This window comes from Gamsiella multidivaricata, assembly GCF_025024155.1.
Source record: "Gamsiella multidivaricata strain RSA 2152 chromosome Unknown BC939scaffold_34, whole genome shotgun sequence".
Taxonomy (NCBI): Eukaryota; Fungi; Mortierellomycota; class Mortierellomycetes; order Mortierellales; family Mortierellaceae; genus Gamsiella; species Gamsiella multidivaricata.
The window spans coordinates 126,299-153,506 of record NW_026251742.1 but is presented as its reverse complement, the minus strand read 5'-3'; the positions used below and the strand labels follow the sequence as shown (position 1 = coordinate 153,506).

At 49.4% G+C, this 27,208-nt stretch overlaps 7 protein-coding genes across 7 annotated transcripts; all 7 read left to right on the top strand.

The window, feature by feature from the left end:
- Positions 1 to 485: 485 nt before the first annotated feature.
- On the top strand, positions 486 to 2,483 carry BC939DRAFT_452143 (uncharacterized protein). Its single transcript, XM_051555767.1, has 6 exons — positions 486 to 570; positions 714 to 860; positions 951 to 1,661; positions 1,746 to 1,875; positions 1,989 to 2,115; positions 2,218 to 2,483. The coding sequence occupies exons 1-6, from the start codon at positions 541 to 543 to the stop codon at positions 2,366 to 2,368; spliced, it is 1,296 nt and encodes a 431-aa protein (XP_051411998.1). The 5' UTR covers positions 486 to 540; the 3' UTR covers positions 2,369 to 2,483.
- A 1-nt stretch (position 2,484) lies between these two features.
- On the top strand, positions 2,485 to 5,712 carry BC939DRAFT_452139 (guanine nucleotide exchange factor). Its single transcript, XM_051555766.1, has 9 exons — positions 2,485 to 2,725; positions 2,851 to 2,949; positions 3,070 to 3,146; positions 3,421 to 3,597; positions 3,710 to 3,835; positions 3,920 to 4,101; positions 4,189 to 4,542; positions 4,641 to 4,771; positions 4,889 to 5,712. Exons 1-9 carry the CDS (start codon positions 2,653 to 2,655, stop codon positions 5,392 to 5,394), a joined length of 1,725 nt encoding a protein of 574 aa, XP_051411997.1. The 5' UTR covers positions 2,485 to 2,652; the 3' UTR covers positions 5,395 to 5,712.
- Positions 5,713 to 9,270: 3,558 nt separating this feature from the next.
- On the top strand, positions 9,271 to 11,529 carry BC939DRAFT_397426 (armadillo-type protein; the record flags this gene model as incomplete). The annotated part of the gene is made up of 2 exons (XM_051552352.1): positions 9,271 to 10,907; positions 11,010 to 11,529. The coding sequence occupies 2 exons, from the start codon at positions 9,271 to 9,273 to the stop codon at positions 11,527 to 11,529; spliced, it is 2,157 nt and encodes a 718-aa protein (XP_051411996.1).
- Positions 11,530 to 14,565: 3,036 nt separating this feature from the next.
- Positions 14,566 to 18,275, top strand: BC939DRAFT_166431 (uncharacterized protein). Its single transcript, XM_051550328.1, has 5 exons — positions 14,566 to 14,595; positions 14,765 to 15,062; positions 15,156 to 15,277; positions 17,038 to 17,140; positions 17,242 to 18,275. The coding sequence occupies exons 2-5, from the start codon at positions 14,978 to 14,980 to the stop codon at positions 17,907 to 17,909; spliced, it is 978 nt and encodes a 325-aa protein (XP_051411995.1). The 5' UTR covers positions 14,566 to 14,595; positions 14,765 to 14,977; the 3' UTR covers positions 17,910 to 18,275.
- Positions 18,276 to 18,816: 541 nt separating this feature from the next.
- On the top strand, positions 18,817 to 20,931 carry BC939DRAFT_452127 (uncharacterized protein). The gene is made up of 2 exons (XM_051555765.1): positions 18,817 to 19,611; positions 19,636 to 20,931. Exons 1-2 carry the CDS (start codon positions 19,164 to 19,166, stop codon positions 20,805 to 20,807), a joined length of 1,620 nt encoding a protein of 539 aa, XP_051411994.1. The 5' UTR covers positions 18,817 to 19,163; the 3' UTR covers positions 20,808 to 20,931.
- A 48-nt stretch (positions 20,932 to 20,979) lies between these two features.
- BC939DRAFT_529099 (uncharacterized protein) lies at positions 20,980 to 23,205 on the top strand. The gene is made up of 2 exons (XM_051561493.1): positions 20,980 to 22,126; positions 22,242 to 23,205. The coding sequence occupies exons 1-2, from the start codon at positions 21,062 to 21,064 to the stop codon at positions 23,022 to 23,024; spliced, it is 1,848 nt and encodes a 615-aa protein (XP_051411993.1). The 5' UTR covers positions 20,980 to 21,061; the 3' UTR covers positions 23,025 to 23,205.
- A 1,032-nt stretch (positions 23,206 to 24,237) lies between these two features.
- Positions 24,238 to 26,777, top strand: BC939DRAFT_503364 (uncharacterized protein; the record flags this gene model as incomplete). Its single annotated transcript, XM_051560394.1, has 2 exons — positions 24,238 to 24,996; positions 25,113 to 26,777. 2 exons carry the CDS (start codon positions 24,238 to 24,240, stop codon positions 26,775 to 26,777), a joined length of 2,424 nt encoding a protein of 807 aa, XP_051411992.1.
- Between the last annotated feature and the right edge of the window lie 431 nt (positions 26,778 to 27,208).

Genomic DNA, 27,208 nt, shown 5'->3' with positions numbered 1-27,208 from the left:
ACCACTGATACTGATCATCGTGCACCCAAACAATGGGGGGCAGCGTGGCCGCGCGCGGAATCTCGATTTTTTTGGGCGTTGAGGGTTCCATCGGTCTTTTTTTCCGTTTGCCAGGAAACATGGTGTTTGGAGATATATCCTGTGTTTGTTGGAGTTCGGAAGCTGGTGCTGATACACTCAAGTCCTGAATAGTACTCGAATCGGCTTCACTCAATTTTACGCATTCCAAAGTTTCCGTCCGAGGTCCTGCCTGTGCCTTAGCATTTTCGCGCTCCTTTCGCCGTCTAGTCTGCATTGCGGGTGTAAAAGATGAAAGATTCGCGATTTGCGTTGTTATTTGAAGTCAGTGAAATCGAGCAAGAGAGCACGACATCAAAGACTAAGACTGTTAAAATTGGTGGCGTAAAGGCACACCAGCCCAAGAGCGGTTTTTTTGAAAAAGGGAACGGATACAGGCGCATTGTAGTTTGGTTCACAAGTTCTGTATCCAGACTAAGACACTTGCCGTATCACTCGCACATCCAGGCCTGTGCTTCAATAATGACCTGCGGGAACCTCTACCAGGATCCTGTAGGGCTATATGATCTATCACATGATTGAGAATGTATTTGGGCGGGAAGTGCACAGGGGTCCAATTAAAAAAGGACTTTTCCCCTCCCTGGATCTTCGCATCATCTCTATTTTTCTTTCTATAATTCAACATTCCATTATAGAGCATGGATCTCATCAGCCAGAGCCTAGAGGACATCAACAGAGCCAGCAAATTGGCGCAGAGACAAAGCAAAGTCGCTGTAAAGTCGAAGACAACGCTAAGGACGACTAGGACGGGACGAATCGCAAAGTCAGGTCCAACGCACGCCGTATGTACCCGCAGATTGCCACTCGCTTTGAGACCTTCATATGTAGCATATGACAGCAGCATTCTGATATTAGCTGTCTTTATTCTTTAGCAGAGAGTCAGGAAGGAAGAGCCATTGTTCACCGAGACGTATAAGGCCCTCGCAGCACCAGTCAAGGAAATCTTTACCTCTCGATACATCCCCTCAGCAGGTCCCCTCAAACTTGTTGTCATCAACAACAAAGCGATTGAGGCGAGAAAGGCAGCTGGGACCGCAAGGACATCTAACCTTACTACGATACCACGGAATACTCATGCATCAACAACCAGCAATGATAGCACTTCAAGGGAACGCCAAGGTTACCGTGGCGGGGACTACTATCGACCCAATTCTGGTCGACCAATAAACAGCCATCGTGAAAGGAGCAGATCCCGCTCAGGCAGAAGTGAACCAGAGAGCAGGAAGAATAGCAACTTTATCAGCAACAATCGCCCGGAAAGAAGTATGAATGATACCGGCGATAACAGGCGCAACAGCAACAGTAACGGCAACAATATCAAGAACAACAACAGTAGTACGCGAGGGGAAAGAAGATCACGCTCTCGACCCGCCGAACAAAACATTAAAATGGAGCCCAGTGAATCGCCGAGAGTTCAGCGTGTGAAGCAACATCCATTAGTGTCGATGGATATTGACGATCAACCAATTTCAATCAAGGGTGCGGCGCCTGCAGTCGCTGACTTGGGCACGAATAGCGATAACGGGCCTGTCACAATTGAAATTGAAAATTTGGACCCAGGAACGACAGCAGAGGATGTTCAAGTAAGCAGTTACGCATATTTGAACACATTGCAGGGAGATAACCAAGGCTAATTGACTGAGAAACATTCTCTTTTTGATATATAGGTTGTGTGCTCGAGGTTTGGCGAAATCAGGTCGTGTATCTGTACCAACGGTTTCTCGCAAGTGACATATGCCCGAAAGGCAGCTGGACAGGCAGCCGTCGAGACATTGAACGGTAAAAAGGCTGATAATGGTGAGTGGAATACTTTTCCATACGGGCGACAATCATCAGATGGTCTAGGCGACACATTGGGCGTAGCTGTTCTTATTAACACCATTTTTTGCTGTCCGTGCCGAAATTTCTAGATCAAATTCTCAGGGTCACAATGCGCAAGACGCCGGCCTTCCACAGCACGCCTTTGCCAGCCACGACTCATGCACCCAGTGCCATTGCGGAACCAATGAAGATGCTCACGAAAGTGATGGAGGGAAAGTACGTGCCTAAAAAAAAAAAAAAAAAAAAATGGACGTTTCTCGCAATCCGTATTTGTCGTTGGATTTAAACGCCATACTGATCGATTATATTGCACTCCAGAATCTACAATGTGGGCACACTGTATCAAGAGCAACTGCAAGCGGCGCAGCATATCCTCAAAGTACAGCAGCATAGGATGGCACAACTCCGTATGGAGGAACAGCGCATTGCAGCGCTTCGTATGCAGACAAACGGGGTGTATGATACATGAACAGTCCCATCTCGCTATGCACAGGAGGCGATGATGGTCTCTTTCCCTTCGCTTTCTAACATGGGTGCGGTAGTACATTCAATAAACAACCTCGTAATTATTGTTAGACAACGACAAGTGGGTCATGTTGACTTCGCCCCTGGCACGCGCCTTGCCACGTTTCTTATTTGTCCTGGTTTCATTGAGGAAACAGTCCTTGCGCCTTCTCTACTTTTGCGATCTTTTGCAATCACATCTCGACTCAAACTGTTCAACTGACGATTCCCACCTATACTATTCACTACATGGCATACCACTCCATCGTCGACCGTGCTTCAGGAAGAAATGTCGCGGTCGTTTTACAGAACATTGCAAACGGTATCTCACAAGTCCCCTCCTTTCTTGAAACACGTCCGCCGAAGCACCGGCAATAACGTGAATATGCAGTCCTGACACCAGTTCATACCTCATTCCTCGCCTCTTCTTCCTTGCCATTGCCCTAGGAAATGTCATTGTCGATTACTCAGATCGCCGACCGGTAGTTGAGGCGCTCATCCAGGACCTCAAAGAAGGCGGAGTTGCGAAAAACTGGAACGAGCGAGGTAAGTGCGACTGTCAGCAGCACTATCTGGCCAACCAATGCCAACACAGCCCTCGTAATGCCACAGGTATCTGACCGGAATACCAATGTGTCTTTCTGTTGCGTTTGTTCACGGAAAAAGAACGAGTTTTTGCACTTCAGGCACTCAAGACACTCGGCAGGGCTACTGAGGGTTGCGACGCCATCTTCACTGAGGAGGTAATAGCCTTTCCCAATTGCTTCCTAACAAAGAGATATTGCTCTTAATGGACACTGAACACATATCAGAGTCTCCTTGCAAGGAGACGGGACAAGAAGAGCCCCTACTTCGTTGGATATTTTGAGGACCTCCTCAATTTTTCTCTGTGCATCATTTCTATCCAAAGCGTCTGACAACATCAAAGCAAACGCAAGCGTCAGTGAGGCGAAACGACAACTTTGCATGATCGGATACTTACCCTGGCGCGTTCACTTGGCCTGCTTTTTATTATAGGGGATTCGGACCTTGATGTACCACTCGGGCCTTCATAGCACAACAGAAGCAAGCATTGACAGGACCAGCTCCAGAGAGGCATTGAAGTGCCTTGCGAACGCTCTATTGCTCAAACCGACCACAAGACCTGTCTTTGATCGCCTCGAGGGGCCACGCCAATGCAGCCAGCTACTTAAAGTATCGCTCGTGTGACACATGGCAGGGCAGCCCTGTAGTCTTGGCTCTGTACTACCAACTCAATTCAAATAATGCAGCAACTAATTCACTCTGTTTTCTCTTTTCATATTAGAGATCCCAGCTTTCCAACGAGTCTCAGTTTCTTTTTAGTCGCATCCTATTTCTAATGACCATTGACGCGATTTCGACTGTGAAGAGTCTCATCGACGATCACCATGCGGTAGATAGTGTGGGTGTAGTAAGTGTCGCCTTGTGATGGTGTTTGCTGTATTCCAATTTTGTCTCTTGCTATGTATTTACATGTTTGTTCTGCTTTATCTAGGTGCTGAAGACTCAATTGGCAAGGTCGCCCGATGGCACCATGTTCACGCAGTCCATGGTGCTAAGTGAAGCACTCAAGTATTTATTCAACCTGATGATTGTGGATCCAAAAATCGAACGGAGTGATGAAGCAAAATTCACGGACCAGGAAATGATAGAGGCAACAGGAAAAAGATTTCAGAGGTGCGTATTTGCATGGGAAGCGAATGGACATGGATATGCAGTGAGTACAAAAAACTAACTAACTGGTTTATTTTTATTATATACTAGCTTGCTGCCCACGATTGTGTCAATCCTGATCACTATTCCGCCTTCCAGCCCTAACCCTCTACAGCCACCTCACTCCCATGCTATCCATGTCCTCTTGAATTTCCCAATCTCAACGTCGGCCCTGCTTGTCACTCGGTCGCAGCAGGCAGAACTGCTTAATGTGCTTACTCAAATTTTGGACGACACCCTGAAGCATTCGTTAAACACAGATGAGGAAGTCTCAACAGATGGACTTAGCAACGGAACAGAGTTAGATGAAATTGTGCCTCCCTTGATCATTGTTCTGACCAATATTGCATCGGCAGGAGGCGAAGGCAAGGCATTCTTGAAAGCCAGACTCTTGCCGGATGATGTGTAAGTGTACGCAGGGTTGTTTCGGACTGGAAGATATATAGCCATATGGACTTGCCCATCTTGTTAACTTTTGAAGCAACTGACTGCAAACGATACAGGGATCGGTCCAAACCTCTCGAGAAGGGGGACTCGTTCTCGGCAAGGCTCATTCGACGAATGACTTCGCTCCGTTTTCCACAGATCAGGGAAACTATCAGCCAATTACTTTTTGTTGTATGCAATGAAGACCGTAAGTTCGCCCTCTGCGATGAATAAGACAGCGAACGAACAAGCCGATGTAGAGCAAAAGCACCAGGACAAATCTATATTCGTATCTAATGCATTTGCTATCTTTGATGGTTGACAGCTGCCGTTTTGACACGCCATGTGGGGTACGGTAATGCAGCAGGATTTCTCTTGAATAGGAATCTTGGGGTCCCAGCATCTGTGACCGGTGCTCATGTGGAAGAAATAGACGAGGACCAAGCAACGACACCACCCAAGTCTGCCTTGTCTTCAACAGCACCAACAGCTCCTGCGGCACATGCATCATCTGACATAGATTCGGGTGCGCCACCAACCCGCCGATTTTCCACATCCACATCGGTTAACCCGATCACAGGAGCTTACTATCCTGATCCATCGGCGATCCGCACCGCCATGGCAGATATGACTGAGGAGGAAAAGGAAGAGGAGGCCGGCAGATTGCTGGACATGTTTGACAAGATGCGCCGGACGGGTGTGATGGATGTTCGGAATCCAGCGCTGGAAGCTGGGCTGAGGCAGAGGGAACGAGACCGGTACTATGATGAGCAGGAGCAACGGGAGCAGGAGGAAGAAAAGGAGCTGGAGAAGACCTACGGAAAGGTGTGATATGGCAATGGCCTTTCTACTCTCCTTCCTGGTTCTTTCGTAGAGGAGTTTCCTCCCGAATATGATGCTTGGTTTGTGTGAAATCCATTGAGGCAAAAGGGTATTACCTTGAAACAGGAAAGCAGGGAGAAGGAGAGAAAGGTGTGTGGCTCATGCGGATGTACGTATACGTAGTGTCTGTGGGCAAGATGACAGCAAATGGCCCAGCTTATGGACATGCACCCGTCGATCTAATAAATCCATCCACTTGATTGCAGACACTCAAACACTTAAACACTCAAACACTTAAACACTCAAACACTTAAACACTCAAACACTGCTTCCCGCTGCACCCCTGCCTGCACTGCAAAGAATGAGGCAGCGCTGAAGAACCAAAAAAGCGGACTCTTTTTTTTTCTCCTCTCTTCAAGCAGGCCCCTCAATGTCAACAACAAAAATTTGTATTTGAAATAAGCAGTGGTATAGTACCCAGCGAAACTGGCCAACCACAAAGGAAAGAGTCTTTTTTTTTTTTGCGCACTGCAGTCATCGTTATCCACCCTCCAGAGCGTTACTTTCATTACCTCTCCTCCTTTCTCTCATTACCACCACTTTCACACTCCACCCCTATTTCTCTCTCTCTCTCTCTCTCTCTCTCTCTCTCTCTCTTTTTCCCTTCCTTTCTCTCACCCTTTCTCCTCCCCACACTGTAACTCCTCCCTCGTGGGTTATGTATTAATCGATCACCTATTATGAAAAGGAATTCTTCTCAACAACCTACATCCGGTACTCCACCCATCAGCTTTGCCGCAGCTGCCCAGAGAAACACCACCAAAGCCAGCCCAGCGACCCCTCCACCCGCCTCGACTCAGCAACAAGCAGCAGCAGCCAATACCGCCTCAGCCAACCCATCTGCACCAGCATCACAGACCCACCCGTCGACTGCAACGACGTCGTCTTCAGGAAGCCAGGGTGCAGCTGTTTCCGCCTCCAACACAAAACAAGTGCCGCATCAGCCTGCTCCCAAGCCAGCAACGCCCTCCACAGCCAATGGCAACTACTCTGCAGTAGCCGCAAAGGCTAACCATGCGTACGTGTAGCATGCAGCTCTTCGGGACTATTCGTCGATCTGGTCTTCGGTCAATTCTGTCTTGTTTTGAATCGCAATTCGTCACCTTTTTTTTTTTTTTTTTTTTTTTTTTAAAAAAAGGCTTGCGCAACCCTCCGCCAATACCACACACACAAATACACACTCGTACTGCACAGAAATCCGCATTCGCTTGGTTTTCGATCTTTGTCCACAATCTATATGATCTTACTGTGATGACCACTCTGGCTATCCGCTCTTTGTTTTCTTTTTTTATATTTTGCGTCTTACTGCGGATGTATGGATCGGTTTCTGTTTTTGGACAAGATCATACCCATGGCAGATTCTAACCAGTCTAGCCGTGGCCCGTTCGCATACGCTTGGCGTGGCTGTCCCTCAACTTTTCCTGTGCATGTCATTATTTTATCTGTGCCCTTTTGTTGTCTTTCCCTCTTTTTTTACCTTGGTGGGTGTTTGCACTTTTGCTACACAATGGAAAGCGTCGTATTTCTTCCTCGTCAAAAAGAGTTTCCATACACACATCATAGAGCAAGAGAGGGAGGAAGAGGGGGGGGTAGAGATAAGGTTGTTTGTGTAATGTTATGTGGTGTTGCTCCGGGCCAGTAACTAACCGTGATCCTCTTTTGGCGATATTCGCTTATGACATCAATAGTGCTAATAGGAGATCACAGGCACCCACTGCTGCGGCAGCTGTGAAGGGCCAGCCCGCAGGAAAGCCCGCTGCCGGTGTCTCGACCGGTCCTGCCTCAACTACTCCTGTCTCTGCCCCTACCTCAGCCGGTCCAGGTATGTCTCTTCGAAGTTGTAAAGGATCTTAATGGAGCGACTCTCGATGACGATAGCAACCAGGAGCAGGATTGTCAGTGCTAACCTGGTTCTGCCCTCGTCCTTTTTTCATATCATACCATTTATAGCTTCGTCAATTCGCTTTGGATCAATCAATGAGCCGGATTCGGGATCATCACCTTCTACTTCTAGCGAAGTTGCCCCAGCTGCACCGTCTAGCGGCACCGCCATGACATTTGGAAGCATTGCTACATCGCAGATGATCCCCAGCAAGTCAGAAGAGGTGCGCGGATATGTTTATGATCGATACACTGATGTTCTGCAGATGGCCGGCAATGATGGGCTTAGTACTGCTGATATCAGAAAGAAGAGATACGCAACCGATAGATGGACAACTGACCGAAAGGGTGTCTTTTTTTGTCCCATTGCTACAACAGACTCCAGCTGCACCGACTCCTGTTGCTGCCGCCCCTCAGGAACCCGTCCATGCCACACCACACACACCAGAGCACCACAGTCCGTACAAGCCTGTTCCTCCACATGTCGCTCAGCCACATATGGCCCACAGCCACCACACACACAGACGCACGGATTCGACCAACTCTGCACACACCAATGAGCAACCCCATTACCGTCCTCAGGTCCCCCCTACCATCTCTCAGGCTCCCATGATCCCTCCTATGGGTGTTCCTCAGGCTGGTCCTGGTCCCTTCGCATCTCAGCGTCCACCTATCAAGAGCCACGGAATGGGTCCTATGAACCCTCAGCCTCAGCATCACGGCATGCATCCTCAGCACCCTCAACAGCAGCAGTGGGGTCAGCAGGGATATGTAAGCTGACTATTCTACTTTTTTTTTGCACATGAGACTTACTTCACTAAATGTGATTTATATTCAGATTCATTACTATGAACTAATACACCTCTTTTTGTCTTTTTTGTTTGTTTGTGGATCTAGTACATGTCCTATGATGCTACCGGATATTACCCGCAGCAGATGTACCAGCAGCAAATGTCTCCTTATGGAATGCCCCAGCGACCTATTCAAAGCAGCAGACCGTTTAATACTAATGCGCCTGCCTTTACACCCCAAGCCCAGGGCTCAAAGCGCATTGCCATCATCAATCCAGAGACCAAGACTGAAGTCAAGCCTTTGCCTGCAGCTGTCTCGTCCACTACTGATAACAAGGCATCGAAGAATCCTGTAGTGATTGACATTAAGAACCCTGAGGAGGAGAAGAAGAATATCATTACTCCTCCCCCTGTCAAGAACGTGATCAAGATTGTGCATCCTGACGAGCGGGATCGGGAGGAGCGGGAGCGCAAGGAAAAGGAAGAGAAGGCTCGCAAAGAAAAAGAGGAAAAGGAACGCTTGGAGCGCGAGGAGAAAGAGCGCATCGAAAGAGAGGCAAAAGAAGCCGAGGAGCGCAGGATCCGTGAGGAGCAAGAAGAGAAGGAGCGTCTTGAGGCTGAAGCCCGTGCTGAGCAGGAACGCAAGGAGCGTGAAGAGCGTGAACTCAAGGAGAAGGAGGAGCGCGAGCGCAAGGAAAAGGAAGAGCGTGAGGAAAAAGAGCGCTTGGAGAATGAACGTGCCGAGACTGAGCGCAAGCAGAAGGAGGAGGAAGAGCGCATTGCACGCGAGAAAGCCGAGGCAGAGAAGGTTCGTCTTGAAAAGGAAAAGGTCGAGCAGGAAGCCAAGGAGAAGCTCGAAGCTGAGCGCCGCATCGCTCTTGAGACCGAGAGACTTGCCGAGAAGGTTAAACAGGAGAAGGCTGCCGAGGCTGCTGCCAAGGCCGAGGCCGTCGCCACCGAATCTAAGCCCGCAGACTTTGTCAAGTCTGGTCTCTCTGTTGATCTTGCGCGTACGGTATCGGCTCCTACGCCCAGCCCCTCAGCCCGTATCGAGAACTTCAACGCAGTCAGCTACCCGTCTCACATTCAGTCGCCAAGTAATGCCGATGGGCCGGGCAAGTTCAGATACGGTCGCGACTTCTTGATGCAGTTCATGAGCGTTTGCACAGACAAGCCAGACTCTCTTCCTTCGCTTGATGTTCTTGGAGGCGACGGAAACGACCGCGGCATGCAGTCGCCTGGAGGCTCTCAGCGTGTTCGCCCTATGCCCAATGGCCGTGGCAAGCCCGCGCCCCCTATGGGTTCTTTCAACCTTGGCAAGATGGGTCTAAACGGACCCATGCCTATGGGTATGCGCAACCCTAGCGGTGACAACCGCATGCAGCACAGGACACCCAGCGACAACAGCTTTTTGCCCCGTAACAACCTTTCTCGTCCTCCTTCACAGCGTGGATCTCGCGGCGGCAAGCGTGGCGGTGGACAGGGCCGCGGCGGCGATCGTGGTCACCAAGAGCCTGCGTTAACCATCCCTCTTGCCGATATTGTGCCGCTTGAGAAGACCGAGAACGCATGGACTCCTAATGTAAGCGCAAGCCAGGCGCCCGCTGTAATTGTTGGCGAGGAGCCTCCAGATCAGGATGTGGTCGCTCGTAAGGTGAAGGGCCTGTTGAACAAGTTGACCCTTGAGAAGTTCGACAGCATTTCGGACAAGGTGATCGACATTGCCAATCTGAGCACCAAGGAGGATGATGGCACCACCTTGAAGCACTGCATTCAGATTATTTTTGAGAAAGCTACGGACGAACCCAACTTTGGAAGCGTCTATGCCAAGCTGTGCCAAAAGCTCATGGATAAGGTTTCCCCCGATGTCAAGGATGTCACCGTCGAAGGCTCGACTGGTGGAAAGCTCTTCCGCAAGTATCTTCTTCACAGATGTCAGGAGGATTTCATGCGCGGTTGGAAGGACAAGGCCACCGCTGGCGGTGTCTCTCTGAACGACAAGGATGGTCCCGATCTGATGTCAGACGAGTACTACGTCATGATGAAGGCCAAGCGTCAGGGACTGGGCCTCATTCACTTTATCGGAGAGCTGTTCAAGTTGCAGATGTTGACGGAGAAGATTATGCATGAGTGTGTAAAGAAGCTGTTGGCCAACGTCAAGGATCCCGAGGAGGAGGAGACAGAGGGTCTCTGCAAGCTGATGACGACCGTTGGATTGCAGTTGGATCGCCCCGAGGCCAAGAACCACATGGATGTGTACTTTGTACGCATGGCCGAGCTGACCAAGAACAACAAGCTCCCAAGCCGTATCCGATTCATGGTCCAGGACGTTATCGACTTGCGTGCCAGCAAGTGGGTCAACAGACGCGCTGCTGCTGGTCCCAAGACCATTGCAGCCATTCACGAGGAGGCTGCCAGACAGCAGGAAGAGAAGGAGATGATGCGCCGCACGGCTTCTTCTGGTGGCGGCCGTGGATTGCCCAACCGTCGTGAGCAATTGAGCCGTGGTCCATCATTCCGCGGCTCTGGCGATGCTCGTCATGACATGGGCGGCGTTCCCCAGGTCGGTGCTGATGGCTGGTCTACTGTCGGAGCTGGCCCGGTCATGACCAAGAAAGCTGGAGATCTCTCCTTGTTTGGTAACACAAGTCGCTCCAAGGTCAGTGGGCTGCCCAGTCTCGGACCCACCCAGTCTGTCTTTGGATCCTTGAACAAGGGCAAGCGTTCCGAAAGTAAGGCCGCCTCTCAGAGCGAGAGTAACCGCCCTATTGGCTCTACCAACATTTTTGCGTAAGTCTTTAACTTGTTATGTCTAAACTTTTTGCCGGTAGTCCATGTCTCCAAGGAATAATTTTAACGATTTTTGCGATGACCTTTTTTTTTTACAACTAGTGCCCTGGAGGGCGAAGGCGGTGATCGTCGTGGTAGCGTTGATGCTGACAAGCCTCCAGAGCGCAGACGTCTGCAGTTACTGCCACGCTCGGCTCCTGTATCCGACCCTGACGCTGGCGCGGAGTCCAAGTCGACGGATGCCACAGCTGCGCCCAAGAAGACCGAGGACGAGGCAAAGCGCAGCATCGAGAATACCCTGAAGGAATATCTCTCGTTGCGGGATATAACTGAGCTGTTGACGAGCGTGAAGGAGCTGGATGCCTGCTACCGACCATTGTTCGTCACGGAATTTGTCAATCAGTCCATGGAGATGAAGCCGTCGGATGTTGACAGCATTGGCGATGTTTTCAAGAAGCTGTCTTCAGAGAAGATCCTGTCGGCAGAGGATTTCGAGGCTGGGTTTGCAGACCCTCTCGAGTTCTTACCCGACACTGCTATCGATGTACCCAATGCATTCAAATACGCCGCTCAGTTGCTTGAAGCCGCCGGCATGGATCCCGCGAAGGCTGCTAAACCTTAGGCGACACGACATTTTTCCGCTCTCAACTCCTCTCTCAACAGCCACATATCGACCCTCTTTTAAAAAAAAAAATGAAAAAACTACCCCGTATCATATATCACTATAGTCGAAACCCGCATGCAAAAACAAAAATACGAAACCAACCACATCAACCACAGCAACCACAGCAACACCACACAACCACCAGCATAAAGGCCTGCAGCCGCTCTCTCTGTTTCTTGTTTTGCATTTAGCCCTCTCTTCACTCTATTTTCGCGATCTGCTTTCCTTTTTCTTTTTCCAATCATCATCACATCACAGGATAGCGACATTGACTCTCTGCGTGCGGGCTACAGTTGACAAAAGAAAAATCCTTTTTGTTTTGTATTCTGCTTCTTTTTATTTCCATCATGATATCTAAGCCGAATAAAGTCAGGCATTCAATACCACATCTAGGCGGATTATTGTCAGTGCAATCTCTTGAATACGAGGACTCTCTTTAGCGTAATGAAAGAATATGGGAGCGGACGAAATTATGCACCCCGTCAGAGTATAGCCGTGGACATGGAGGATATTTACCGCCCTTATGGTTCACACTTTCTCCACGGAGAAAAAAATAATACAGAACCCGCCCTGGAGTGCATAAGACGCGCCGAATTCCATTCCTTGCCAAGGTAAATTGGGAGAGCAGGCAAACATGAGCACCGTCGTCATTGAGCGCAGACGTCGTTCGGGGCAACGGTTTTAGTCTCTGTCGTTGGCGTAAGAGAGTAAGAGAACAAGAGCAAAAGACATTTACAGCGCAGATCGCAATGTGCCATTATGTAACATGGTTTCCATTTCATTTGTTCCCGTGCAATGTGTTATCGATGTAATGAATGTCGTGAACTATACATAGTAGGAGAGAAGGGTAAGTTGTTGAGAGCAGGTGGTTAAAATAGGGCTTGGGATAAAATAGAGCAGCAGGAAGAGAGCTGGCGAGCAATTCGCGCAAGCGAGAAAGGAAAGAGAGCAAATGAACAGACCGATCGTGGGGTGAGGAGCAGCCGTCTTTTCTTTTTTTTTTTTTTTTTTTAAGGCGGTGGGTGGGCTTTGTTTCAAAGTAATTATTTTTCAGGAACAAAGCCAGTGGCCGAGATCATATGATTGGCTGAACGTTTTCTTAATATCTACTCTACTACTCCTTCCATTGTCCTTTGTCCTATCATCTTCTATCAGAATATCGGGATTGGATTCGCAGTATACTGCGGCGGTATAGGAAGAAGAGAGGACGGGGGAAAGGATGAAGAAGAGAACTTTTTCCTTCTTAAAGTGTGGGCTAGACTAGTGAAGGTTGAAACTTTCGAGGATTGGACGCAAAAGGAAGGATGAGAAGCATCAGGGCCGCGGACGAGAAGCGGGCTGTTGTGTGATTGTAGCGACATGCGGGTTAAATCGTTAATGAAAATGAGAGACCAGAGGCATAGAAACTGAACGAAAAGAGTGAGCAAAGTGAAAGGGAGAGTTAGAAAAAAAAAGGATGTGGATTGTTTATAGAGATTGGTCGGAGAAAGTAGAAAGTGTAAAGGAAGGCACATTTGGTGGCACAAGAAAAGAAAAAAAAAGAAATGCGATCGAGCCCAAGGAAGGGGAGAAAGTGCACTAGACCTGTGTTGTCGGAAGACACAACTGTTATTCGGTGCGTGCCGCGAACGAGTGAGTTTGGGTGCAGGTATGCATCGGTGCGATAAATATAAACAAACAAAATTGTTATTAATGTTATTATTTTATTGTTATTATTCATCCACATACACACAAACACACATTCATAAATGCATACATGCATACATGCATAGTCTACATGCATTCACACATTCATACTCTCACTGCTGCATCTGCTGCCAGCTCACACTTTTCTCATTCATCTGATTCCACATCCCTCCCATCCTCTCCTCCTCTTCTCCCCTCGGCTGTCATTCCTCGTCATTCCCCTCCACCGTCACCACTACTACCGCCACTGCTGCTCTCTTCCTGTTCTCCTCTTCCTCTCCCCACACGCACGCATCACTTCTTTTCTTCCCGTTTCCTTACTACTCACTCCCTGTTCCCCTGATTTCTTTATTCTCTACCTTCTACCTGCTATCGCTATTACTGCCATACAACTGACGAACAGAGTGAGTGTCTCTTCTGTCCCCTTGATCCCTCTCTGCCTAACATACCCTTGCTGATATCGATCGTAACAGCCCACCCGCCTATCGACACGACCACCCTCCGTAAGCCCAGTCGGACGGATGAGGTGACTACACCGAATCACCCAGACCACTGATGCGGTGTCCTAAGCGACAATGTGATGTGCCAAAGAGGGCGGTACCATCACCACCATCTGCAACTGGTACTATTTGCGACAATTGGCCAGCACAGGGTTGCATGCATACTCTACCCTCTCTTTAGTACATGTAGCAGCTATCCATCTATCCTCCTCCTACTCAAATTGACATAGCCTTCATAACTGCAAAAGCACATTGTCTAAGCACATTTGGCTGGACTGTGTCTGGCTGACTGGGATTGAATTGGATATGAAGCTGTCTGCAATTTGCTTTATGGTTACCCAGCTGGAGGCACACAGTGGGGGGAAACGAACGAGAAATGCAGTCGGCCAGTGGGTTCTTTTGCTCATTGGACGCCCCTCGTCCAATCAATCGCACTATTGTTATTTGCCCGAAAGGCTGGGTTCGTTTCAGGTCTTTTTTTTTTTTCTTTTCTTCCTGTTCTCTCTCATCTTTGAATCTCTTTACCTCCATTCCTTTCCGCTTCCTCTCTCGCCACCACATCATCTCTCCATCCCCTCCATCCCTCCCTTCATCCCTCTCTAACGAACCCTTTCCTCACTGATATGATACGTCCATATCGCACTCTTATCTGATTTTCATGACCATTATCCTCTGAACACTTACTCCACCTCATACCTTGACGATCACCCCCTCTCTCCCGCAAATCCAGTAGAATCACACTATTCACCCTCTTCATTCCCTTCATCCTCTTCCCCCTTTGCCTCTTCTGATCACTTTGATCATTCCATCATCAGATCTGTCCTCCGACTTATAAACGGTACCTGGGTGTTTTATGTTGCTGGGAGAGAGATGGGATGATCTCGAACACTTGCTCAAGGACTGAAAGCTGGCCTGGAATTTGGGCCACTGAATCGAGCTAGCATTCCTGTATCGAAAGGAATTTACTAATATACAGTCGTCTTTGGATTGCTCTCTTTCCTTCATAGACCTTTATCATCATCCTCGGTCTTTTCAGACCTCATTTTCTCCCGAGGATAAAGAACCAATTGACACGACCAAAAGGAACGCATCTCTTTTCAGGAACAGCACACTTCATATATCTTCTTTTTACCTCGATACCTTTTACGACTCCCTCCCGCTTTTCGATCCACCTTCCATCATCTCCACCTTGTACATTTTTCTTTTTCTCATAACGCGCCATGGGTAACTTTCTCTCCCAGTTCAACGAACTCATCAACAAGGATGGTGACTCCAAAGTTCCTGATGTCCAACTTGACTTTGAAGGTAAGAGGATCAGATATGGACATTTGACAGCGGGTGAAGAAGATGGCATGAAAGTCGAGGACTTACTTTTTTCCCATCGCCAAACACAAATAGATTCCTCTATGACCGAGGAGGATCTCGAGTCATACTCCAACGTTCTGCACATGTTGGAACCAACAGCTGACCTCCTCGAGTTACTTCGAACGTACGAGGGCTGTGGGGAATATATCCGTCAGGTAATCTTATGTTTCTTTATTTGCGTTATACTATCTACTATCAATCGAATGCGGACAGAAGCACCGAAATCTACTATGAATGCAGCAGGACCATACCAGGACTTCAGGGATGGATTATATCATTGCCTGCAGGAGGAGCGAAACAGAAAAACAGAAAAAAAGGGCATGAAAAGCAGGGCAGGCCAGGGCAGGATGTTTCCCGACGAACAGTTCATCTGTTTAGTCTGTTTAGTGCTGCAGGATCTAATCCACCTGGACTAGAAGAAGTAAAATATCAACAAGAGCAGGGTAACAAGAGAGTGCGAGGACAGGGGGCTAGCGGGAGATCTATGGTGGCAGGCTTAGGGTGAATCATTGTTGCGTTGCAATGATTCGGAGACCATGGCCCTCTTTGGCATTACTGTACTGCAACAATCTTTTTTATATCCTATTTCTGCTTCCTACTGGGTTTTTCTTCTTATTCTTATCCTTGTTCTTAATTCTGATCTTTTTTCTGAGTCCTGACGGAATGGACGTTTGTTAAATGAACGAACAAAAGTGAAGCTCACCGAGTTATATGAACAAAGAGCTGAAGGGACGACGCACAGGGCGATCGGAAAGAGGGGTCATTGAAATTTAAGGGATTATCCTGGAGAAACTAGTATTGTCTATACTTGGACACCGACTCGCATGCACATTTATTGCGGTGGACTATCAACTTGATACAACGGTGTATTGGCGAGCTCATACGAGACAAGGGATGCGACGTGCTACCACGCCATGCATAACAACAAAAAGCGCTATTGGATATATCAGCCAAGTATTCAACCATTCGACAGCTGACAATTGACAATGGCCAATTGTCTGGCGGAGCTATGCGCTTAGGTTCAAAGCCCCTTGGACCCCATCATTGTTGTTTATTTTATTCATTTGTCTGCATGATGCGTTTGGGAAAGAAAACAAAGCTATGGTCGAGTTGCAATTGAGTTTCATTGCTGTGAGAGTATTGTCTACAATCTTTTGCCAGCTCAAGTGAGGTACCCCACGGAACCTGATATTTTTACACTCTCTCCCCTCGATACACGGTGCTCTCATGCATATGTCTGTGCATAATCGGACTAGATCGAGCAAATTCCATCGTTTCATTTCGTTTCGTTTCGTTTTGCCTACATTTCAATACGTCTTGAAGAAGATCCTGAGATTTGGGTTATTTTTATCTCTCGTTGATTGATGGTATCCTTTTCTCTGGCAGTGACAGGTGTACCTGGATACGGATATTCAGGGCACATTCTTTGTTGGCTAAAACGATTCCGCGCTTGTGGATTTATCAAAGTACTAATCCACATGCATAAGAGGTCTTTGCTCAATGGTTTCCTCGGTCTCGAGGGGGGTCGATCAGGTGTCTCTGATATGAATCAAAGAAGAGTTGAACTGAGCGCGCCAGCGTTGTGGATTCTCTGTCCTCAGCAAGAAATAACATTTTTAGTCTCTTTCTTTCTGTTCACCATACAACACCAGAGCACTTCTTGCTTTTTCTTGAAGAGCCCGGTTCTATTTTCAACATTTGTGTCAACACACTTTTTATTTTTTACTTTTTATTTTTATTTTCGTATCCCAATACTGCCTGGAAGACGAGCTGTCTAGGTGGGCGGGCAATCGTGAAAGAGATTGAGAGGGTCAAGGGGACATTATCTTCAGTCAACTGCGCGGGAGGCGAGAATTACAGCTGGATCTATCAAAGCATCCGATGCTAACACAGCACTTTCTATTTTTTTCTCTAGGCAATTGGATCGCCTGGCCCCGAATCAGAAGCGGAGGCATGGAGCCATGTGCGACCCGCTGTTGCCAAGCTCAAGATGTTTTACAAGTACTCTACCTCCATTGGTAAGTGACTTTGTTATACGACTTTTCTACGCGATAAAACGCAAATGTTGATGGCGTACATCTCTAACCTTGACTGACTGTTACATATCTTGAACAAATAGAAACGTACCTCCCACAAATCCTCCAGACGCTTTGCATTGGCGACGTGAACAAAAACTTGGAGCGGCATCAGGCGCTGGCCCGGATTTTGTGTCAGTTGCTCGATTTTGTCTTTGAATTTGATTCGCTCAAGATGAAGACTCCTCAGATCCAGAACGACTTTTCATATTACCGACGCTGCCTCTCTCGCGGAAAACTGTCGAACGAGGTTGACCTGAAGTCAGCGATGAACGAGGACGAGTTGGCGAACCATGTGTCGATGTTCTATGCATACCCAACGCCGATGCTCAAGACGGTGACAGAGGTGACGACGCAGTTTGTCGCGAAACATCGCGTGGGCAGAAGCGTGTCCGAGTGTCTTTCGACTCTGGCGGGTGTATGCTACCATTCCGTGAGCAATAACAAGAAGAAGCTACAGAGACCCGAGACGACGGCGTTCTGCTTGCGGGTGATGGTCATCTCGATTATCATTTATGACCACATCGATGCACAGGGTGCTTTTGCCAAGAGCTCACCCATCAACATTAAGAACTCTGTCAAGGCGATCCAGACGTATGGCAATGCAAACGACACACCTGATCTCCTTTCGGCGCTGAGGTACAACACCAAGCACTTGAACGATGCGAGTACTTCCAAGACTATCAAGGCTTTATTGACCGGCTCTGGATAGAGGAGAAAGGGGAATGGGACGACGGAGGTGGATGCTACCTGGTCGGGCTTGTGGGTCCCACTACGGTTTGCAATTAGGGTCATAGCTGGTTTTTTTTTTGTGTGTGTGCGTTTTATGTCTTCTTGCGTTCTTGTTGTCATTCTCTACGTCCTATATCCAACATTCTCCTCTTCCTCCTCACTTGCGGTTTAAAAAAACAAAAACTCTCTCCCCCATCCCATCAAATACCATAATACTTTCAATCATATCATGTCTTTTTATTTTATTACTACCTCTCTTTTTCATTTTCTGTCGTGCCATCCGCTCCCGGCAACCGCAAATTTCATCCTCTTGCGCTCGTACCTTTGCTTGCCTTTTTCATTTTTTTTTACATGATACACTGGAACGAACATAAAAAAATACCATACCGTATACATCTTATTACATGAAGGAGATCAATCGGTTTTTTATGAAAATGCATCCAAACTGGATGAGGAAAGAAAGCAGCTAGGTATGGGTGGCAGCCTTGATGCCTACGAGAGCAGATAAAAAAATGCGTTCAAGCAGTGTCATTTTTGAACGCATTTTATGCTCCAAGTGCCTCAGCTGGAGTTGAAATATGCGTTGGTGTTGACCGAATCTTTGTAGCCCAGTCTACCATGACAATCCTAATCGCACGCTTTCTTAGAAGTGCGTAGGGCGCGCGTCCTCGCTTACATGTGAGCAATAAATAACACACGGCTGCCAGAAAGGTACTTTTTCCCTGTTTCTCAATGCAATAATGTCTACGAGTCAATTTGCTGCCTTGCATAGCCCCTCCCTTACCTCAGCTTGAGGCCTGGATGTGCCTGTGGTTCACAAATGCCAAAACAACAAAAGAAAAAAACACCATGGTGCGCGGGATGGGAGAAAAACAACATTCATTCCTTTTTTTTTTAACCTTTTCCTGGCACTTTTTCTTATTTCCTTGTTATGCCCGCATCCCTTCTGGAGTAGAAAAGGCATAACAGCACTGGGTTCTGGAATCCATGAAAGTGATGGCATCCTCTTGCTAAAACAGCTATTAATATTATTCCCCTCTGTCCATCCAACCGCAGGTTCTGACCCAGGCACCGCCAAATAAATAAGCTAAAAAGGACATCTCTGACTCCAAAGAAGGGAAGCGGCTGTCCACGCTACCACTATCTTAGACACCAAGAAGGACCCACGTCCACTAAGCCCGATAACCGAACCTTTTATCGCAAAGGGGCCGCCAGAAACGGATTTGATAGCAGCATGCCTGATGACAATGCGCCTGTGGTTTACCGGCCTCCCACTAACAATCCACAAATAGCACCACCGTCTTATTCGTCCGTCATGGCTGTTCCTCCCTTGTCTGCAGGAGGCGCACCTCAATACGTCGCTCAGGGTCAGGGTCAACAGCCGCCGTCACAGACCGTACATTCCAAGAACCCACAGTCTTTGCCATCGCCGGAATACCGAGATCCCAGAAGTGCGTTTACGGCTCATTATCTTCCGCAGCAACAGCAACAGCCACAGCACCAGGCATTTGCGCAGGCAATTGCAGCCAAACAGCAGCAGGCACAAAATTTAACTCTGGTGCCGATGCTGGTTCCGGCGCCAGCTCCTGTGGTGTACAGACCGGCTACACATGCAGCGCCTGGACTGCATGTCGCACCGTCAGTTAGCCATGCTACCATCCCCCACCAGCACCAGCGCCAGCATCAGCATCAGCACCAGCATCAGCATCAGCATCAGCACCAGCATCACCAGCAACCGTATCAGCCGCAACCTCAGTATCCACCTCAGCATGTCCAGCAGCATCCACAGCCTCAGCAACATCCGTCGCAACCACAGCCTCAGCAGCAGCACTACCAACCCTACCAACAACATGTTGTTCACCATACCGTGAGACCAGCGCCTGTGACAACAACAGTCTATGCTCGACCGACGCAGCAGTTTCAGCCTATGCACGTCCAAATCCCTGCGCAGGTCCCTGTTCAAGTCGCACCAAGGCCCGTGTATTTGCAGCCAGCACTAGCACCTGCACCTGCGCCAACACCAGGACTGGTTGTACACTACAAGTGTCAGCAATGCGGAGCTCAACTCCCGTCTGCCAATGCACCATGCAGGAAAATTCACGCGACCCGCACGACACAGATCCAGACAATGACAGGACCAGCTTATGGCAGTGGCGGCACTAAAAGATATAGCACAATCAGTCCTGGGAGCAGCAATGGTAGCGTGATGATCACGACAGTCGGACCTCCAGTCCTAATATCGTCGCCATTGCAACAGCAAGCACCACCCCCAGTACTGGTGGCAACACAATCACAGTCGGTGTTGGTCTCGCCTCCGCCTCTTCAGATCGCTACCGCGTCGTCGCAACATATATCACAGCCCCAAGTTGTCTTTGTCCAGACTTCATCCTACCCACAAACATCAGTACTGGCTAGTCCACCGCCAACTCCGGAGAATAACTACGGTACAGATGCTGTTTATTATAATAATGCCAATAAGCTCTACGGTTCATTTGGCAGAATTTTGAGCCAGCAAGTCCAGCATACACAATATCACCATTATCATCCACACCAGCGTCCACCGCATCATCATACTACTCATCATCATCACCATCATCATCAAGGGAACCAGGATAACTCTTCAGACGGAGAGTCAGATGCACAGTCATACTTTGAGATGCTTCAACAGCAGCAAGATGGAGGAGGCGGTGGTAGTGGAGGTGAAGGTCTGGATCAATCAGGGGATTGGTTGTCCCAGGCTGGGCTGTCGTCCGGATTGGATAACGGATCCTCGTCGCTGGACTTCACGAGTGTTGATGCAAGCTCTGTAGACTTCACGAGTATTGATGCAGGCTATATAGACTTTAGTAGCTTTGGAGGCGGTGACTTCTCAATGTAGTAACCCGGGGAGCCCGTATGTGTACTTTGGCCTCGAGATGACTTCTTGTGTAGGTGTAATTGTTCAGGCAGCTTGGCGTTAAATAAAAATTGCCTATTTTGGCGGCGAGGACGACACCTCTCTTGCAAATAAAAAATCCATGAGCTCCCTTTTTTTTTTTTTGTTCCCAACACCCAAACCACTTCCTTGTTGCGACTTTCACTTCAGTATTATAAAAGAAAGGGCACCCACAGCCTACGTGTAAGCACCGAACCATGTTCACAATCTACGTGGCCCCTTCAGGGGACATCAAGTCCTTTTCTTCTTCCTCGTCTTCGTCGTGTCCGCTCCAAGATTCTGCCCCGCGCCTTGAACATGCCAAGAAACAGGAGCAGCAGCAGATAAAGAACCAACTTTCGCGTCCACAGCGCCCACCTGGCCACTCTCTCATCGATACCCTGCAGAGTTCCATCTTCTTCGGTGGGTTCGGGTCTCTGACACGAGAAATCGAGGCGATGGAAAAACAGATGGCTGCAGAGGCCATCGCCAGGTCGTCCAAGATGCTACAGCAGCAGCAGCAGCAGCAGCAGCAGCAGCAGCATTCAGAGCAGTTGCATTCGATGTCGACGCCATCCATTCAGGTGTCCTTGCCGGCTGATACCGTCACTGCCTGGGTCCCATCGGACATAAATAGTCCATTGAAGCGATACAAGATCACGGTCGAGGAGATCTCGGAGGTAGCGCCTAGGAACCTTGGACAAGACCATGATCATAACACATACGGGAGCACTGGCATCAGCAAGCAGCAGGGTGGTCGCGACGCAGTGCGAGGAAAGATGCCATTGACGGTGACCACCACGGCTGTGATGCCTTCGAGTGTGATGAGCTGGCTGCTGCATACTATGCAGGAAGAGCCGACTACGCGACGGCTTAATTCTGGGGAAGTGGATGCAGGTCATTATCAAGGCAATTTGCAGACGAGTGAGGGAGCAAAGGTTCAGGAAAGCAGAGCGGACGAATCGGCTGCGGTTCGTGCTGTGAAGCCAAGCGTGCATGAACATCCGACCGCGCCGGCTGTAATTCCAGCACCTTCGCGAGCTAATACGGATCTTGATCATGCCATCGCACTTGCCACGGCCGCAGTTGTCGCCTCTGCAAACAATACCAATAACGATACCAGTATGGAACTAGAGAAGGAAATGCAGGTCAACAAAGCCAAGGATGTTACTCTGGACAAACAGAGCCAGGTGAGCGGAGACGCAGCTGTTGTTGCAAACCACGGAGCTGAACACGGTCGTCGATCGTGGCCACCAAGGCATCGATCCTTGGAACACGGACAGGTAACATATAACCATAGCGAAGAATGTAATCAGGTTTCGACTCCATTCAACACTATGATATTTACTCCTGCTAACATCATTGTCTTTTTTTCCCCTTCATTCTGTTGTGCGCTAGACCTTTACACAGACGACGATCACCCGGCCTGATGGGATTGTCGAGTCCAAGACCGTGACCCTGAACCGCGAGACAGGCATAGCCGAGACCCGCGTCCGGATCACGCATCCAGACGGATCTGTTCAGGAATCTGTTACGCGCAAGAACAAATCCGCCTCGAATTCCCCTGTTTCTCCTCCTCCCACTGCTGCTGCTTCTGCCGCTCTCATTCAGAAGCATCAACAGCTGCAGGACCAGCGAGAACCGAATGATGCAGAACCGGATGTGCAGCTGCGATCGAGTATCCGTGAACGCTGGGCCCAGCGTCGTCAGGAGCGTACGGAGCGTAGGGAGGGGCGTCAAGAGAGACATCGAGAACGACAGGAGCGCCGTCAAGAGCTTAGGGAGATCGAGGCGAGACAGCGTGAGGCCACGGCGGCGGCGTACGGGTTTGTGTATAATGGTGGTCCTGCCGAGGACACCGCGGAGGGTCGAGAGGCGTTCGGTTCATCCAGGAGAGCCAATGCCGTAGACCCTACCAGGGATGTGGCCAAGGGACAGGCGCAGGATGAGGATCCGCATCGCGCTCGAATGGTGTTCCATCGGTATCATGATCAGCAGTATCCAAGCGCGTGGCGTCGGCGACGGGAGGAGAGACAGAGGGAACGCGAGAGGATGCAGGGGAATAAGGAAGAGGAGGGCTGTGGGGAGAAACGGGGATGCGGTGGTAGAACGTGGCCGCCAAGGGGATATCTACGCCGCGTGGAGCAGGAGCAGGAAAGCGAACCTAGGCACAATGTTTAGGGCGAATGTGGGTGAGGGTCGGGGACCATAAAACACAATTAGCAATTGAGAGTAAAGAGACGCTGCTAATGCGCATGTTGGCAGTTGACACCCATTCAAGTGCAGTAGGCGGGAGTAGTTGCTGAAAGAGGGAGTATTATTACGTTACAACGCCTATGAAAATAATAAAAAAGGAAACCTGTTTGGGTTCGACTGCTCTGTTGGCTTTAGGGCTGATGCGAACCGCGGTGCGGCCGCGCTCTTCACATGCGAGACGTGTCTTTAGTTTATTGTGTGCGACCTACTGCTACTAGACTCCACAATAACCATCGCCCATCGCCAACATCGCCTTCAGTTGTGGTCTAAAAGCACGTCGCTTGCACCCATGAAGTAATGCGTTCATGATACTAATCATGTTTAGTACACAGTAAACGAGGAAGAGATATGCTTGCTAGCGGTTGATTTTGCCCTCGTGCATTAATGCGCTATGCAGCGTTGTGCTATCGGTCTTGGCAGGAAGGGTCCCCGCTTTATCTGAGATGAATGAATGAAGGAAACAACAACAAAACAGCTTCCCAAAGAGATGCAGCACTTGGTACCGGATGGTGTTCCTCTCTGCGATGCCATGACAAACCTCATTTCATCAGCCGCGTTCAAGTAGGCCTAAGCAACGGAGAGAACGGTTCCAAGAGGTTGCTCAGTCAAGCGGTTTTATTCATTCGGTCCTGTGTTTAGGATGGAAATGCGCTGCGTTTGCATATCCGCATGCACATGTAGTCTACATGTCATACAGAGACAAACAAGTTGGTCTTCGCCGCATACACCAGTGCGCCGTGAGCATCAAATAGCATTTACTTTGTTCGAGAGCAATAAACTCAAAAGTCTGGTTGCGGATGACATATACGAAATGATAAGGAAATACCCGCTGTCCCTTGGTCCATTCGTCGTCCTCCCTCCTCCCACACGGCTCACAACCCACACGGCCACCAACGCACACCAACCTTCGCCCACAGTATCCAGTAATCTGTAAAGTCTCCATATCGTTCTCTTACCTTTTCTTCTTCGTATAAATACTCCGCTCTCTCCCTCCTCCTTGCCTTCCTCCCTCTCCAGAATATCCCTTCTCCACAATCCGTCTCCTTTCTTCTTCCCCACACTCTGCGTAGAACATCGCTCCTCATCCTCATATTTTTCCGCTCTCGCTCATTGACCGCACACTCTATACTATATCAACATGCCACCAAGCGCCAAAACCGAAAAAGACGACGAGTTCAGTCAGGGCGAAGGGTTTCCCGCCTACAACACCTCCCGTCGTCGACAGCCACCACCGAAGCTCAAGAAGCCTGTGCCCCACTACCGTCATTTGATCCGGTGGAATAAGAACCAGATCCCAGACTCGATCGAAGAACAGCAACTGAACCAGGACCTCGCTATTCTTCGTCATGCCCTGGACCTGTTTCTGAACTCAAACATGGCCGAGTGCGAGGCCATTCTGGCTAAGGGTCCAATCCCTGTCACGGAGCATCGAGTGAACGGAGGTGGTCACACCAGCAATGGGTCCACTTCAACAGCGACACAAAAGGCTGCAGAGGCATTGAGCGGATTGAAGCTTCAGGACGACAAGAAGGCAGAGGGCGATGATTTTTCGAGCGTTAATTCATCCTCGGTACCCTCCATCAAGGACGCCAAGAGATCGGACTCGTCGGCCTCATCAACGACAGATGGGAAGAAGGACAGCAAGGATAAGGAGCCGAGGGCTATGTATTATGACCTAGGAAAGGCCATTATTCAGGGACTGCGGGCCTTGGTGACATTTGATCCAAACGAGATCGACCTGGGGATGAAGGCGTTTGAGCAGGCGATTAAGACTGCGAACAAGCAGCGCAAGGGCTCTATGATTGGATTGGGATCCGTCAAGGCCGTTGGATCCTTTGTTGTTGGCACAATCGGTGCGGGATCGTTCAGGAGTATGAACCGCGTACAGAAACATGCTGTAAGTCGACACATTATTCAGAGCCTTAGTTAATTTTACAAGCAATCCTTTGCATCTGTGGTTCCCTTAGCATCCCTCTAACATGAATTCCTTCGGAATACCTTGCGCGCTTACAGGAACTCATCTATGCCGAGGCAACGATTCTGCGCTCGCTGCTCAGTGTCTTGTACCATCTCGACGTGTGGATGGTGGTCGAGGAGTGTATCAACCTGCGCCATGCCTTCACGATCATCCAGGGCCTCAAGTCCTTTATGGACAGCGTCGAGTCTGAGCTCCGTGCCGGTAAAAATATTGATCGTCACCAGATTGATGAGCACCTCGTCTCTGGAGTCACACTCTCGTACTCGCTCTATAACATTGTCATCTCGTTCATGCCCGAGGTCATTGTCAAGATGCTTCAGTTTATTGGATTCCCTTCGGACCGCGACTGGGGCATGGCCATGCTGGGTGCCTGTGGTGACTGGGATCCGATGGCCCCGCCAGAGACACCCGCGGAGCGTGCTGAACGCCTAGCGTCTTCTGCGAACGACGGCATCCGGCGACAGTTCTGTGATATGATCCCGGTCATCTTCCAGGTCATTATCTCGTCGTTCATCCCCATGAACCACATCGATCTCAATTATGCGCAGACGATCAACGACTACAACCTGGAGCTCTATCCCGAGTCGCCCTTCTTCCTCTTCTTCAAGGGCCGTCATCTCCAGGTGACTTCAAAACTCGATGAGGCTGTGGCGACATATCACTCGGCCAAGGTGCAGCCGCATTGGCATAATTTGACTCACATCTTTGTCTTTGAGGAGATGATGTGTGCGATGATGCAGACAGACCATGATACGGCCTGTGAGAAGAGTCGTCAGCTCCTGAAGGAGAGCCGGTGGTCAAAGTGCGCCTTCCGGTACCTGACCGCGATCACAGGGTACGAGCGCGGGAAACAATCGGAAAAGAAGAAGATCGACTCTCTGATGGCGAAGGTCGAGGATGGGATGCAGAAGGTCGCGGGTATGAACCTGTTCTTTGAGACGTTCTGTGCTCGCAAGTCCAAGCGCTACATTAAGGAGGGACACCTGCTCTTGCCGAATTACGACTTCATGTTGTTGTGGAACACATTCGATATGATGCCGCCCAAGGTCCTCCAAGTAGCGCTGACCAACATCTCGACGGAGGTCCGTCGTCTCCAGGCGATGCTGCCCGAAAAGATGAAGAGCCGTGAGGACCAGCCCTTGGCGGCCAAGGACCAAACGATCGAGGCTTCAGCCGGTAGATATCTCTCGGGCATGTTTTCGAACAAGAACCAGATCCTCAAGGACAGCAACGTCGCGGATTACGAGAATTTTTACGACGATTACTGTTTGGCCTTCTTCCTCCAGGGCCTGGTCGCCTACCATATCGCGTTCTTCCCCGAGGAGGCCTTTAATCGTGAGATGTGTGAGCTGGCGCTCGAGTCCTTCCAGACGGTGTTCCGGTACGCGCCCCTGATCAAGGATGATACATACACGTACTATTTCTCGCACTACTACAAGGCCAAGGTCTGGATTCATCAGGGCCGTTTGGATGAGGCACAGACACGGTTCAAATATCTGCTGGGCCTCTCGAATACGAATCTGTTGGGCTTGCCTGCGTTGGTCGGTGGTAAGGGTAGGAACAGTTTGGAGCTGTTTGTGTTGTTAAAGGTTCATAGTGGGATGTTGGATATCGAGACGGCTAGGGCTGCAGCTGCCGGTGGAGACGGCGGATTGAAAGAGTCGGGCATCTACGCAGGCAGCATTCAGTCTGACAAGTAGAGCAGCGCGTTTATCTTACTTAATAAATAATCCGCAACAGATCTTTTTCTACGCATACACGGTCGCGAGTCGCCGCCATTTCAAGAAATTTAGTGGCAAACGCGTTTTTATTTTGATTTGTTTACCTTTGTTGAGCGTCCAGTAGGGCTAGGCTGGCATCGCATTTTCTCCTCCATTCGTTCGACCACTCCTCGACCATTGGCAACAGGAAACACATCCACCCCTGTACAATATCCCACTTTCCCCCGCTCCCTCGCTCTCCCGCTCTCTCGCTCTCTCGTACTCTCGCTCTCTCAACCATGCCGCCAAAGAAGAAATCCAAGGAACCGGTGCAGACAAAGCTGTCTTTCAAGCCCCTCTCGGCGTCCTCACCAGCGACGCTTTTCACAGTGGAAAGCGCGGCCCCATTGCGGTCCCACATGTCCATTCTC